We start from the raw sequence: 15,800 nt of genomic DNA, 5'->3' as shown, positions 1-15,800 counted from the left end.
GGTCCCATCTCTAAATGCCATAGTTGGATTACATTTATACCCTCTCAATACCTCACAATGGCAATTATATTCCAACATGAGTTTTTGGAGGGGACAAACCATAATCAGACCACAGTAAATAGTGTCCTGAATCCCAAGTCCTAGCTGCTTTAATTACCCTCTGCTCCAGTGTTTTTCCAAGCAGGAACCAGAGTGAATGTTCTTCTTCTTTTAAAATATTTTTAGTTGTAGATGGACCCAAACCTTTATTTTATTTATTCATTTTTATGTGGTGCTGAGGATCATACCCAGTGCCTCACACATAGAGCTAGGCAAGCCCTCTACCACCAAGCCACAACTCCAGCCCCAGGGTGACCTTTCAAAATTGAAATATGTTCATGTCACTCCCCTGCTCAAAACTCTTTAGCAGTTCCTCATCATCTAAGGGACAGTTTCTCTGTTTCAGGTGGCACAGCATCTGGGTATCATGGTGCTCTTTCCAGAATGCCATGAAATAATTGATATATTAAATTGCTCCATATGAAATAAAACATTTTTCAAAAGAACACTTCTGCTAGCAGAAAATATGTCTACATTATGTGTGTGCAATATAAAATCATAGCCACAAGCACAGATGTCCATGAAAAAATAAACTGTTGAATTAAGCATGATCAGTACTGGAATTGTCTGTTTAATATTCATTTGCTACTTGTTCATTCGTTTTGTTGCTTGCTAGCAGATAAGCAGGAGCATCTGTCAAAGATTTAGGAAAACTTTATGGTTAAAAAAAGTTAAAATAGAGAAATTTCCACCCATTAAGTAATTTTTTTTTTCCGAACTGTGAGCCTCCCATTTGTACCGGGCAGAGTTCCAGGAACTGACTGAGTAGGCAATGTGCCTGGAGGGCATAGCTTGAAAACCCCTACTCTGAAGCAAAAAGCCTAAGCAAGTTACTACGACCAACATGACCCTTAGATCTGGCTCCGTCTCATCTTTCAGTCTCGTTTATAACCATTGTCTCCTCCTCCTCCCATTCCCTATGACCAAGACTTAGAATTCCCCGAATGTTCTCTTTTTCCCTGCTTTGCGATGCTGGGGATGGGACCCAGTGCCTCATTGCATGCTAGGCAAGCATCCTGTCACTGAGCCACATCCCCAGCCCTGCCCTTGCTTTCTGTGATCTTACACATGCTGTTTTCTCCACTCTCTCAGTGACTGTCAAATAAGCCATTTCTCTTCCTTTGAGACTCAGTCGGAATGACTCTTCTTTGAGATGCCTTCCCTCACCTCTGAGGGTCTCTTCCTCCCCAGGGTTTTGCTCCTGACTGATTATCACTTATCATATTACTGGTTATTTATAGAGCTCTCTGGCACCTGGCCTGGGAGCTCCTTAAGGTCGAGGTAGGGTTCTCAACACCCATTCTTTCTTGGCACTGAGCACAGTCGCTAATGTGCAGTTGAGATTCAGTGAATATTTGTGGAATGAATGCAAATTTGGAAAGGAGGCAAAGTTTATCTTCAGAATCCTTCTAGCTCCCGACAGAGGTCCCTCTATTTCTTTTTGGCACCCCTCCCCTGACCCTAAGCACTTCATATTCTCATGCTGCCCATAGCAGTAATCCATCAGGATCTGCCATTATAGGCAATGACCCAGACTTCCAACTTTCCCCTTGACCTATCAAAACTTACCAGTCCTGTGTCTTGTCTAACTGGGGCTAGATTTTCAGATAAACCAGCAATTGTCAAACTTTACAGTAAACCAGAATTTCTTGGAGGTCTTGTTAAAATGCAGATCCCTGGATCCCAGTCCTTGAGTTTCTAATTGATTCAGTAAGTCTGGTGGGGGGTGAGAGTTGGGGCAGGGGAAATGCTGAGAATTTGCATTTCTTTTTGGGGGGGGAGGGGCAGGTACCAGGGATTGAACCCAGGGGCACTCAACCACTGAGCCACATCCCTGGCCCTTTTAAATATTTTTTTTAGAGGCAGGATCTCACTAAGTTGCTTAGGGCCTCGCTAAATTGCTGAGGCTGGCTTTGAACTTGTGATCCTCCTGCCTCAGCCTCCTGAGCTGCTGGGATTATAGGTGTGTGCCACCACTCAGAGAGAATTTGAATTTCTTATAATTTTCCTGATACCACTAGGCATAGACCACATTTTGAGAACCACTGGGATAAACTAACTAAAACCAGGGGCAGCAGGTGATAATGCACAAAGGAATCCTTAGTTTATTTTGGCTCAGCCCCTAACTGAGTTTCATCCCCCCACCCCCACTGGTGCTGGGAATGGAACCCACAGCCAATTGGTGCTGTCCAGATTTAGTTAATCCCAAATCATTTCCTTTTCAGCTTTGCTTTCTCTTCCTCCTCCAACTTTCTGGTCTTTTCATTGTTCTCTGGGTCTCTCCATTTGAGACCAACTCTACTGTCCCAAGTGTCTTTCTCCTTTTATAAAGTCACAGTTTCAGGACAAAGGCTTTTCCTGAGCTCTCAGCTTCATTTCACTGCCCTCTTCTCCCTCCCTGTCCCCCTCATCCTATCCGGTGTTAGTACCTGCCCCACCTCAACAATGTGACCTTTCTAAAGCTTGGCTTCAATTAGGCCCCAGTCCTGTCTAGCAGGGGTAGCCATTTCCCCTCTCAGGCTAGGGAGTCTGGCTCCACAAACAACATTAGCAAGCTAATGACAGTCACCTGCTGACTGTGGGGAAGTTGCTGCTTGCTCCAGTTTCCTTAGGGACAGTGAAAATACTGAAAGTGTCTGATTTACATGCTTCCGTCCATTCCTCACTCAACAAACATTGATTGATCACCTGCCAGACACTGTGCTGGGCCCCACAAAAACACCTCAAAGATGCTTGTTAATGGCAGTACCAGAGTTTAAAAACACCTTTTCACAAAGGGGAGTTTTTGCTCCACTCATTAACTGGAACAGATAGTCAAAGAAAATCCATCAACTCACCACTTATATGACTTCTTGTCTCCTCTGTCTTTCTGTCTCTCTTGTACCTGGGGAGGTGACCCTGGACCAAAGACTGGTAGGCATGGATCCGAAGAGTTCCCAAATCTCTTCATTGAAATGAGTCACTTCTCAGTCATTGGCCCACTGCATTGGGTGAGTTAAGGTATGCACAGCCCAGAACACAAAAAGCTAAAGCCTCTCTACACATTGATACACACCAGGACACACTACTGTCACACAAAGCTTTTATTTTATTTTTTGTACCAGGGATTGAACCCAGGGGCACTTGACCACTGAGCCACATCCCCAGCCTTCTTAATTTTTTATTTAGAGACGGGATCTCACTGAGTTACTTAGGGTCTCACTATGTTGCTGAGGCTGGCTTTGAACTCACAATCCTCCTGCCTCAGCATTCTGAGCTGCTGGGATTACAAGCATGTGACATGGCACCCAGTTCACACAAGCCTTTATGTACATACCTGCACAAATCAAAAATACACACTGACACAACTGAAACACACAAATATACTGACATACCAACTTGTACACACATTTGCATATGCCCATACCTACCCCCCCACACTGGTAGACACACACCAACAAATAAACACACGTATGAATAAGCACATGCCCACACACACATTGACACACAGATGAACACACAGACACAGCTGACAATGACAAAGCATACCAACACATACACTGATATATGCAAATGCACACCTACTCACAGATCAACACCAGCACACATATTGCCCCACACCCCATGGAAACCAGGAGATCCCAGGAATGTTTTGCACAGCAGACAGCAGGTCTTGGAGGAATCAAGCCACAATATATATGTGTGTGTGTGTATATATATATACACACACACACATATATATCAAAGGATCTTTATTTATTTATTTATTCATTTATATGTGGTGCTGAGGATCGAACCCAGTGCCTCACACATGCTAGGCGAGTGCTCTACCACTGAGCCACAACCTCAGCCCCCTGTTTTGCAGGAGACTTCAATAATACATTTGGGGGCTGTGGTTGTGGCTCAGTGGTAGAGCACTCGCCTAGCATGTGTGAGGCACTGGGTTCGATCCCCAGCAACACATAAAATAGATAAATAAAATAAAGATATTGTGTTCATCTACAATTAAAAGTATTTAAGGGCTAGGGAGATAGCTCAGCTGGTAGAGCACTTGCCTCGCAAGCACAAGGCCCTGAGTTCGATCCCCAGTACCAAAAAAAAAAAAAAGTATTTAAAAAATTTTTTAGACATAATAATACATTTGTCCCCAGTCTGCCAGATTCAGCATTTTGGAGGAGATGACTTTGGCATGGTTCTGATCATCTCTAGGGACAGGTGGGTTGAGTGGGCCATCAAGGATTCTGTGCTTTGTTGTCCCCAGTTCCAGGCAGGAAAGTACCAGGCTTCAGTACGCTGGGAGTGCAAAGGAGCTCAGGGCAGAGCAGCAGCATTGGGAGGCACCACAGACAGGATACCTAGGAAGTGCCACAGCTTGGTGGCCACCTCCAGCTCTGCCCTCCTGGGGTAGTAGCTCTCCTCCCACCCACGACCAAACCCCAGGCCCAGATCAGAACTAGTGGCCTGGGGCCCTTTCCCATCTACTACGCTCCAGCTTTTGCCAGGGAAGACTCCTCTCCCCAGTAGAGGCCCAGCTTGGAAGCAGCCAGTCACCTCTGACTCCCCACCCCCATCCGGTTGGGGCCCAAGCCTTGCAGTAGTTCCTCAAATTTAGCCCTGCTCCCTGGTGTCACAGGGATCCCAATCTGGGACCCATCCCCTCCCCCACCCTACCTCAGTGCTGCAGAGGGTCTCTGAGACTCCATCTGGCCCTTTCCTTGTCACCACCATCTGTGGGCCTGTGCCATCTGTTTCACAGAACTTCCCTGTACTGGTCCCTGATTGGCCAAGCTCCTCTTTAGCCACTCTTGGGTCTCCAGAACAATGATGGAGCACAGTGGGCACCTTCTGCATACGTAGCTCATCATGACTATTCCTACTGCCATCTCCTCTTTGTGTCTCTTCTTCTGTCCCCTTTGCTTCACATCCAAATGGTCTTCCTACTGTTCAGAAAAACAACCCAGTATCTCATGGATGTCAGCTCTGTGCTGGGAGCTGGGGATGCATTTTGCAAATTGCTCGTTCCAGAGGTATAAGAGCACTTACAAGGTGTGAGGGCACTGCCCAGTGGAATCCAGTGCCAGGCAAGCTCTTCCTGTGGCCACTCCATTTCCTTGCCTCCCCTCCTTCTCCCAGATCCCCACTTCTGAGTCCGTTCCCTTCTTCCTCTCCCTGCGTCCTTCTTCTCTCCTTTCTCCTGCCTCTCTCTCAGCTGTATGAACCTTGGGTGTCTTCAGTGTTATCTCCACGCCGCACAGGGCCCCCTGGCAGCCAGGGTTTCCTCCATTAGGCCTACCCTCCATCCCCGGTCCCTCTTTGAGACCAGGAATCCTATCCTTCTGAGGAGTGAAGTACAGTGTTTTGCCATCCTGGGCTTTGGGCATGCCAAATTTGCCACGGTTCTCGGGTCACAGGGAGCTTGCAAGGGGCCAATCGCGGGAGAGAGGGGAGGACTTTCAGGGCTGGAGAGATGCAGGATCAGGGGAGAGGAAGCCGCGGTGGCAGCTGGCCAGGAGGAAAAGGAGCGCAGGCAGGCATAGTCCCTGACTTCGGGGGGTTTTCCCCTCTGCGCAATGTCGGCCACGTGGTCCTGGGATAAATTAGAATTAAAGGAGGAATCAGGGGCGGGACAGAGCGACCAAGGGCAGCTCCCTTTCACCTGCCCCTTCAGCCCACTCTACAGACCTGGGGACCCTCAGTTCCTCTTCTGAGACTCCTTTGTGACCCCAGACACAGAAGGATGGGTAGTTTAAGCTTCTTCTTAAGCTGAGCGACTAGATAGATAGAGCTGGGTGGGAAAGAGAGGCGTGAGGTCCGTTGGCAGTAAGCCCCCAGTGGTGGTGAGCTCCGCTCCAGGAAACTACAGCCCACAGCACCCGAGGCTTGGGAACCCCGGGGGAGGAGGGGAGTTTCAGGACCCTGGGCTCAGACTCCACAAGTCACAGCTCGGTCGCCGGTCCGCAGTGCGGCTGCCCCCAACCGCCCCCTTTCTAGGCTCCAGTGTGGAGCTGCAGGTGCCGCAGACCCCCTTCCCTCAGCCTCAGGCAAGCTCCCGGGTCATGGAGGGAGGTGGACGACAGTGGGGCATTGAGACTCCAGCGGCCAGCGCTCCCATCCAAGCACCCTGGGATCTCGGCGCAGAGCAAGAGGGGAGACAGGGGGCCGGGAGGAGGGAGAGGAGGATTGCAGAGTTCAGCTGCTGTGCAGAGCGCGGGAGGGGGGAGGGGCGGGGGCTCCCTTCCAGCCTCCAGGGTCTGGGGACTCGGGGATGCAAGGGAGAGCAGGGGGGTGTGACAATTCAGCAGAGGTCGGGACGTACCACGGAGCCCAGTGGCGGGGGGGGCAGAGGACGTGGTCAGGGAGGGGAGCCCCCGCCCCCCTTCGCAGAGGCCTACGGCTAGGGTTGCAGGGAGAACTGGAACTGGGCTAGCGGTAGGGGGAAGCGGCGCGTTAAATCCGCCCCCTCCCCACACCCTACTTCCGAAGGGGTGGGCGATAGAGGGGAGCTTGGGGTTGGAGCAGCAGCGAGGGGGCCCCTCCCTTGCACCTCCCCCCACCGGACTTGGTCGCGCCCGAAGTGTAACACTTTCTCTTTGTCGGAGGAGCTCCTCTGTTTCCTGTGCTGTAGCTCCCGTTGCGGCGGCGCCCGTGGCAGCCCTGGCGGACGCAGGAGCGATGGCAGCGACCGATATAGCTCGCCAGGTGGTGAGTGCCGGACTTGGGTGCCAGCGCTGGGGCCGGGGGACGAGGGCCTGGGGAGGGCTGAGGAGACTTGGCCGCCGCCACCTCCACCTCGAGGAGGGCAGCGGGCAGCATCCAGGAGCCGAGGCATGGCGGGACTTTTGCTCCCGAGGGCAGCGGCTCAGTCCCCTAGCCTATCCTGGAGAACCGTGGTGGCGGGAGCGGGGCGGGGGGCTGGCGAAGCCTGCGGGCGGGCCCCCGAACTTGCATCGCCAGAGGGCTGCAGTAAGCACCGCCGCCTCCCTCGCCGCAGCTGCGGCCCCGCGGCTGGGGCGTTGCCGAATGAATGGCCGCACTAGCCACTGAGCCCTCAGGGTCCCTGGCCCCCTGGCCTTGCCGCGCCCCTGCACGCAGCCGCCCGCTGGCACTCCCGCTAGCTCAGGAAGAGGGGCGCGGGGTTGGGGTTAGCCTGGGGCACTAGGCGGAGTGGCGAGGGGGGCGGGGAGGTGACTGACTGGAGTAGGGTTTCTCCATATGCATTACATATGTGACTGCGTCTGTGTGTGTATCGGTGTGTGCGCGTGTGTGTGCACGCGCGCGCCCTCGTGCCTTCCCCGGGCGGACGGCAGTGGCGCCCGGGTTCTGTGACCCCAGATGAGTCTGCCTGTTTCTGTGAGTGTGCTCACCTCTGGTGTGTGTCCATGCGTCCGGATGCCTCAGTGTCCGCTTGCGCTGTGTGCCTCTGGGTCCCACTTGGCGTCTGTGTGGGGTGCAGTTCGCTGGCCTGTAGGTGGCTGGCCGCGTGTTTCAGAACGGGCCTCTTGGGGGTCTGTCTCGGGTGTCTGTTCGGTGTAACTGGGCTTGTGTGCCAAAACCTGTGGAGCTGGCTTCTTTCTATGGGGACTCAGGAAAATAAGTGTGAGACTTGCAAAAGCAGTGCCGCCTCTCTTTTTGTTGGCAACCAACTCTGGGAAAAGGAAAAAAAAAAAAAAAGTCTTCATTTAAAAAACTAAAGTTTTCCAACCTGGGATGTGCAGAGAAATCATATTGAAGTGACGTGAGGCTCCATGTCTGTTTGTTTGTTTTAGATCAGAAGTTTGGCTGTGAAAGGAGATGATTCCATTTGAGGGGGACAATCTAGTTTTTCTATTCATCCATGGGTATCTGGGATTTTAAGAAGCCCATTAGCACCGTGAGATGAGGTAGGAGAATGAGGTAAAGGTAGCTCAAATCCCATGACACTAAATATTACATGACGAAAATCTCTGAACCACATAAAAATGTTGTTAAACCTTATTTAGGGAAATATTCCTTGCAATGCAGTTCCAGTGCAAAACAAAACAAAAACAAAGGAAACCACCAGCCTCTAGGTATGTGGTGTAATTGAAATTGATTCGTTTTTAAAATCTGAATCCAGAATGTGATGGAATAAATTTATTCCACCTCTGTCCCAGTTTGGAAGGTCAGGATCATTTCTTTGGAACCTCCCTTACCCGCTGCATACCCCAGAATAGAGCTCTTTATGCAGTCATGGTGTGGAAGATTGAGGAGTAGATAGAAGACAGTGCTCTGTGATGATGGAATTTGAGAGAATTCTCTTTTCCACAAGACTGGCACTGTAATATTTATTGCTTTAGTGTTTTGAGGCCTCCTAGAGTGCTTTTCTGCCCCCTGTTACATGCATTTTAGAGATGGCATAGTTTAAGTAGAGGAATTAGCTTCCTGGATAACGGCTTGTTCTATCCTTAGTGACCAAAACTGACACTAATGACTTTTTTTTCTTATCAGATAATGAATTTGCATCGACCTGTCCATACATTCTCACCAGTCTGCCTTGCCTGGATTAGGATTGCGGGGCAGACTTTGCAAAGGGGAACATTCCAGAAGGTTGTTTCACCTCAGGCACCAACTCAAGCACTCCAGAGGTCCCCTTTGTTCTGCAGATGGAGTGGGTAGGGGGTAGTTTACTAGCCACTTGGTTTATTTTGCATGGCTCCAGTTTGCTCTGGCCAGCCTTGCCATACTGTAAACTGGAGAACATAATTGTATGCCAGCTTCTGAAGCTGAAAGAGCAGCCCAAGCACTTGAGACCTTGTTATCGTGATAAATGGGTTTCTGGGAAAACTGACGTCACTCTCCATGCCTCCCTCCCCCCCCAAGCCAGTGAAGCTCTTATTTATGTGTCATTTGTCTCTCTGCTCCCTTTTGTGTCTGCAAGAAGTTGTAATTCACCAGGGGAAGATGGAATTAACTCAAGAGACCTTGGGCTGCTGGTTGCTTCCAAGGAACATGTATCTAGTGTTTAGGAAGAAAAGACTAGAGAATTAGCCTAAGTGTAGTTAGTTTAGAAGTTCTCTTTTTAATAGCCGTGAGACATGGTACCATGTAAGTAGTGCCCTGGTGTGTACGTGTGTGTATGTGTTTGGGTGTTCTTTCCAGGGTCAACCGAGGGTCATCATGATTAAACAGGCTGACCGAGAGTTGTTGGATAGCACCTTTATTTGACCATGCATGCAACTTGTTCAATTCTTGTGTGCATAATTCAATTCCATCCCATTTGAATGAGCACCATAAAGGATTCTGTATGACAGTGCTATTTCTCTGCTGTGTCCATGAATATTTATTTGTATGACTAATGTGTCTTAACATGATGGGTGGCCCTTGTCAACTATACCCCCCCAAAAAAAGTAGTAGACTACCAAAAAAAGTAGCTTCCAGTCTAATTGGAGAGACAAATTGTGGCTACTGAGATAATTAGAGAATTATAATAGATCCTTGAGGTGCTGCACCCCCACCTTCTGCCTGAGGTGGCTCGGGCTGCTATTAATATATACTCTGAGAGGTCACATGACTCATCCAAGGTAATCTAACAAGGCACAGTGCAGGTTCCAAGAGCAGCAACTTCTAGCTGTATACTGAGTTATTTCTTTCAGGGTTGCATATTGGGATTCACACTGTAGATCCTGACCCACAGAAAGAAGAGTCTGGTTGATTCTGGCTTGAATCAATCCCACAATGTAACAATGTTGCTTTCCCCAGTGACAATCCAGATAAAAGTCTTTCTCCATAATGAAAGAATTTGCAGGGCCAAACTTTGCCCTACAAAATTACCTGGGTTACAGCAACAACAAAAAAAAAAAAAAGTAGAGGAGAGTGCTGGGGATATAGCTCAGTTGGTAGAGTGCTTGCCCTGCAAGCACAAGGCCCTGGGTTCAATCTCCAGCACGGGTGTGTGTGTGTGTGTGTGTGTGTGTGTGTGTGTAAATATACCTGGATTGGCCTGGGGCTACTGTCCCCCGAACAACCCACCAATGAGGAGGAGTTTGCTGCTGCACTCTGGTCTTGCTATCAGGTGGCAGTTACCCTTTGATTCTCCTTGAAGCTTCCTGCCTCAGCCGGCCCTACTCACTAAAAGTAATATTTGTTCTCCAAGCAGGGAAAACAAAACCCCAACATTCACCTATAACTCTACTAGGGATATAGCACTGAAGAAAGTTTACATGGTTCCAAATAAAAAATTGTTCAATCTAAGTCGAAGGCATATGGGTGATCTCTATGTCATTTTCCAACTTTTCCGTGTGTTTGAGATTTTCCAAAATAAAAAAAAAATAATGGAGGACCTTTATAGTGCCCCCCAAATGCACATGACCTCTTCCCTCAAGGAGTTCACATCTAGTGGTAGAGGGAGACACAAATCTATATAATTATCCTTGTGCTAAGTGCTGCACAGAGCTACCGCCTGCCATGAGGATTCATTACAAGTAGTCTTAACCCAGCAGTGTGGAGGAAGAGGTGGGTGACAGGCAAGGCTTGGAATAGGAAATGGGCAGGTGCGAAGATGGGTGAGATCACACTTCTGCCACTAGGTTGGGAACATATCATTTGTTAATTCACCCACTGTTATTTTCATTCATTCTTTCAACATTTATTTATTGGGCACTGACTCTGTCAGGCCCTATGCCAGATGCTGGGGATATAGCAGTGGCCAAAGCAAGCAGGAACTCTGCCCTCCAGAGCTTCCAGAGGAGAGGTAGGAAGAAGTCCTGTTTCCTCTTCACATTCTAAATCCTGGAAATGTGTTAGCAGCGTGCTTATTACAAAACTGCATTACAGTAGAGTGATTTGTCTGCATAGTGTAATGAGATTTTGATCTGCAGTCATATGCATAGCATTTACTTTGTGGAGTCTCTGCTGTACATTTTCTATTAATTGCTGGCTTTGTTACCCAGCACGGCCCCTCCCTTTGCGTGGCATAAGGGAACAAACCCATTGTATTAGCCTGAGCAAAACTAATTAGGGAGATAAGTCCCTGGAAAAAGGTATTCCAAAACTAAATAGAACTGATTTCTGGACTTGCCTGTGTTCCTGGATTAGCAGGGCCATGGTTTAATATTAGCATGAACAATTGAGAAGGGTTTTTAGTTGCATGTCCCTTAAAACCACATTCAAGACAGATGGGAAGAAAGAAGGAAGGAAGGAAAGAAAGAGAAGGAAGGAAGGAAGAAAAAGAAAGAAAAAAACACCATGGGTAGATGTACATGTTTCTTTTAACAATCTCAAAATGCTTCCATCTGTATGATACCATTTTCTCCAACAGCTTTCTAGAAAAGTATTACCGTTTTCTTCATTTTATGCATGTCAGGAGATCAATTGACTTAGTTCAAAGTGTTATTGCTGGTCAATGGACAAAACAATGGAACACCTGCTAGATGACACAGATTCCCTTTTTAAAAATGTTGGCCTTTTCCAGATGTTTCTAAGAAATTAAAATCCTGCCATGCCCTCTCTTCCCCCTCTTCTCTCCCTACACCCCTCAGTACCCTCACAGGGGTCAGAGAAGAGTATTCTTGAGTGATCTGGAGACTGATGTTAAAAAGATTCTTAGCTTAAATCCAAGATAGCATAGTCACGGGTTGTGTGGGTTTTCTTTTTTTTTTTTCTCTACATATTGCTTTAAATAAAAATCTTGGAGCCACCAGCCATGTAATGATGGATTATTTTAAGTAACAACTGGAGGGGGGGCAGAATAAATTAGAAACACAGACCCTTCCTCCTTGGTTTGGCAGGAGGAGGCTTCTGCTGCCAGGATTTAAAATCGTGGGTTTCTCAACTGCCTGCACAGAGGAAGGAGACCACATGCTCAGGAGGGTGAGAAATAATGTTATCCTCTCTTCCAGTGTCTTCTCGTCAGAGACAACCATCTGCTGAATTGTGCAGTATTCTCTCAGCTGGCCTTGGAGTTGGGACATCCCTTTGACCAGGAAAAGATTTGCAGGCCTTCTCAGGGACAGGCCTCAGGTTTCTCCTGCCAAGTCCCTCTCTGACCCCTAAAGAAGGCCTTGGGGTAACAGGAGCAGAACTCTGCTTTCACGGCCCTGATGAGGTGTGAGGTAGTGTTTGAGGTGTTCGGTTTCCTTTCACAGCAGAGGCCCCCAGCTCTGAACACTGGTCCTGAGACAGGAACTGGGTTTTTTTTTTCCAGATCCCCATTAAACGAGACCAGATGGAGGCAGAGGCAATTCAGGCTCCCCAGAGGGCAGTTGGGCATTCACCCAGAGGCCTATGGGTAAACCTTTTCTTTCTTTCTTTTCTTTTCTTTTTTTTTTTTTTTTTTAAATGAATTGGAGCTAACAATATCCAGAACACCTAGAAAACTGTGGAAACGGCCTGGCTTGAAGGGAATCTGGTTTTTGTGAGACAGTTGACTGCCATGAGCAGGGTCACTCCTGGCCTGAGGTGGAGATATTTTATCCAGACAATGGCTTGTTGAGTTAGGTAGGCTTCTTAGTCCTGGGACTCTTGAGTGGAGCTGGGCAGCTGGCCAGGTTGAGGCTTAGACTGGAGTCAGAAGAGAGGGAAAAAAGAGAAAAGTGGGGGAGACAGTGGAGAGGAGGGGAATAGGCTCTCTACGGCATTGACCACCTCAGTTGCTTTCTACGGGCCAGAGCCACCTTGGTGAGCCCACAGGCTTCCGGGTCATGTTCTTGACCTTTCTCACTCTTGACCAGCATCAAGTCACAAACCCCATGTCCTGGAATTTTAGCAGCAGAAATAAATACATCTGCCACTTAAGTCAACTTTTCCATTTGAGAGTGGCAGTCTGCTTGACAGGGGTCTGGATCCTAGCACCACTTGCTGCCACTAAATCACTCTGTGACTCGGGACAAGTCATTTCCTCTCTCTGAGTCTCTATTTCCCCTTTTGTAAAAAGAGTGGGTTGAATTAGGTGATCTTTAAGGGCGTTTCCAGTTCTGACGTTGTACCGTTTGGTTCTTATGTTTCCTTGTTCTCTAGCCTAATTTCTTTTAGCTCTTTGCCTCCTTCTGCTTCCGAATGAGGTGGCAGAATTGAACTCCACCCCTTCCCTGCTTTGACTCCTTCCTTGAGCTGGGTGGGGAGAGAATTGAATTGTGGAGAAGGCAAGTCCATGCTTTTAGCTCAGCAGGGTCTCCGTAAGTAGAATAGAAACAACTCTTTGGATATTGTCTGTCCATGTAGGTATATATAGCTATTGTCTTCCAATAAAGGCCCATGACAGCTGAATGTTTGTCTGTGGAATCCCACTTTAAATGCACTAGAAGAGCTGGCTATTTAATGGAATCCTGCTGTGGATCCTTTTATAGAATGAAAAGCCACTCTGGAATTTATCTTGTGTATTAAATCAGTTTCATCTATTGGCTTCGCCAAAAATGGGCCTTACCCCCTGTATGGTAAGGATGGACTCCCTTGTGCTTCCCCAGGGTCCCATAAGCTAGCTGCTCCCCCACTGAAGGACATTTTTGAGGTCCCTTAGGACCAGCTACCAGCTTTTGCAGGCCTGGTTTCTCCTGGGAATGGCCCCCAAATTTCTCTCTCCCAGTACAGGGCATTGTGACTATTCTGTTTCCTCTTAACCTGGCTTAATCAGTGCAATGGACATCCTAATATTTGAAGTATTGGGTGCATTGGAGGTTTTTCTTTCTTTCTTTCTTTCTTTTTTTTTTTTTTTGTACCGGGGACTGAACTCAGGGGGGCACTCGACCACTGAGCCTCATCCCCAGCCCTATTTTGTATGTTATTTAGAGACAGGGTTTCACTGAGTTGCTTAGTGCCTCGCCATTGCTGAGGCTGGCTTTGAACTCGAGATCCTCCTGCCTCAGCCTCCCAAGTTGCTGGGATTACAGGCATGTGCCACTGCATCTGGCCTACACTGGAGGTTTTTACTTCTTAAAAATTTTCTGGGAACTTATTGGTGCTTTTGTGGTTCTTATGATAATATTGGAGGCAGCAGATGGGGCTCTCAGCCACCTGATTGTTTTATTAGGACATTTTACTACACATTTTAGGACATATGATTTGACTTCTGGTTTACATGAATCTTTACAGTAATAAGTGCACTGTAAAACATTAAGTTACATCTATTACATGTATTAAGTTTTTATTAGGAGAATAACAGGGTTTTATTGTATCATTGGTAAAATAAATGTACTATATACAGTAAAACTGCTTGAGAGCTAAATGGTCTGCTTAACCAAATTTTCTGGTTATCTGTATGTAAAGTATCTTTTTAGTTGTAGTTGAAGTTCTAGAGTATCTGAGGCCACTTCCTGCCTGCAAAAGTAGTGTCATAGAATCTTAAAGAAAAAAAAACCCAAAAAACCCAACAATGTTTTTCCAGATTATAAAACTAAAGCATGAATGAAAATAAATAAATAAATAAATAAATAAAAGTAAAAAAACAAAAAACCAAAAAATGAAAGCATGCCTATTATAAAAAATTTGAAAAAGATCAAATAACAACATGACCTATAAGCCTTCTACCCAGAAGTAACCAATGTCATCACACTTTCCCTTGACCATTGGGATGCTCCTGTGTCTAGGTGTTTTGTTTTGCTTTGCTTTGACGAGCAGCATTTGGTGAGCTTTTATTTGTGTCATTAAATATTCCTTGAAAACATTTTGTTAACTGCTTAACATTCTATCATGTGTCATTGAAATGATGATTTTTTTTCTTTTTTGGTACTCGGGATTGAACCCAGGGGTGCTTAACCACTGAGTCACATCCCCAGTCCTTTTAAATTTAAATTTTAATTTTAATTAATTAATTTATTTTTGGTACTGGGGATTGAACCCAGGGGCACTGGACCACTGAGCCACATCCCCAGCCCATTTTTGTGTTTTATTTAGAGAAAGGGTCTCACTGAGTTGCTTAGCACCTCGCTTTTGCTGAGGCTGACTTTGAATTCACGATTCTTCTGCTTCAGGCTTCCCAGGCGCTGGAATTACAGGCATGTGCCACCATGCCTGGCTCATTTTTATTTATTTATTTTTTGTGTGTGACAGGGTCTCACTAAATTGTGTAGGACCTGGCTAAGTTGCTGAGGCTGGCCTCAAACTTGTAGTCCTCCTGCTTCAGCCTCCTAAGCCTGGGATGAGTTGGTTTTGAAAGGCTTGGAAATTTGCATAATAGGTTGGTATTCAGGACTAGAGAAGGTGATGGAGAAAAGGAAGGTGTGAGAAATTGGGTCCACCACTAAGATTGTTGAGGCTACTGAAGAAAATCCACTTCCATATTTCTGCAAAAGGCTAGAGGAAAAAGTTTAAGGAAAGTTCTATCATGGGTAATGAGTTCCCAGCATTTTGCTCTCATCTATTCTTCAGGAGGACAGTTACTAACCTAAAGAGAGCAGGAAATTCTCTACTGACACAGATGGACCCGTAGTTCCCAGAGGTCTCAAATACTGCTTGCTTACTCTACCACTAATGTTGGAAGAGACACAGTGGGGAGTGGGGGACAGCAGTTGCTTACTTGGGTGCTTCTGGGACTCTTTATTTTCAGAATAACAGCAATGGGAGAAAGATGCACAGCTGGAAGCACCATGGCTCGTTCTTCTTAATATGAATCTTACGAATATTCAATTAAAAAACGAAATTGGTGTGCCCTCAGGGGAGGAGGTGGAGGGGAACAAGAGCCGCGTTTCTGCCTGTGATATGAAATGTGGTATAACGTATTTCAAAACCGCAGGTGACTGCAGATGAGGAGAAAACAGGAAATGTAGCTGGGG

General features: G+C 47.1%; 1 protein-coding gene and 1 non-coding gene across 5 annotated transcripts in view; both read left to right on the top strand.

The window, feature by feature from the left end:
• Nucleotides 1-3,969: 3,969 nt before the first annotated feature.
• Trnaa-agc (transfer RNA alanine (anticodon AGC)) lies at nucleotides 3,970-4,042 on the top strand. The gene has a single exon. It is a non-coding gene; the product is annotated as a tRNA-Ala (tRNA).
• Nucleotides 4,043-6,490: 2,448 nt separating this feature from the next.
• The window catches only part of Septin6 (septin 6), a 71,381-nt gene continuing 62,071 nt past the window's right edge, over nucleotides 6,491-15,800 (top strand). For 2 of the 4 annotated variants that reach the window (XM_047536045.1, XM_047536042.1), the window contains exon 1: nucleotides 6,491-6,780. In XM_047536045.1, coding sequence (XP_047392001.1) covers nucleotides 6,751-6,780 — 30 coding nt within the window. In that variant the 5' untranslated portion in view covers nucleotides 6,491-6,750. The remainder of the gene's footprint in view (nucleotides 6,781-15,800) is intronic. The other 2 variants (XM_047536043.1, XM_047536044.1) reach the window with 1 other exon arrangement.

The sequence above is a fragment of the Sciurus carolinensis genome, chromosome X (assembly GCF_902686445.1).
Source record: "Sciurus carolinensis chromosome X, mSciCar1.2, whole genome shotgun sequence".
Taxonomy (NCBI): Eukaryota; Metazoa; Chordata; class Mammalia; order Rodentia; family Sciuridae; genus Sciurus; species Sciurus carolinensis.
This window is presented reverse-complemented; position numbering and strand designations above follow the sequence as displayed.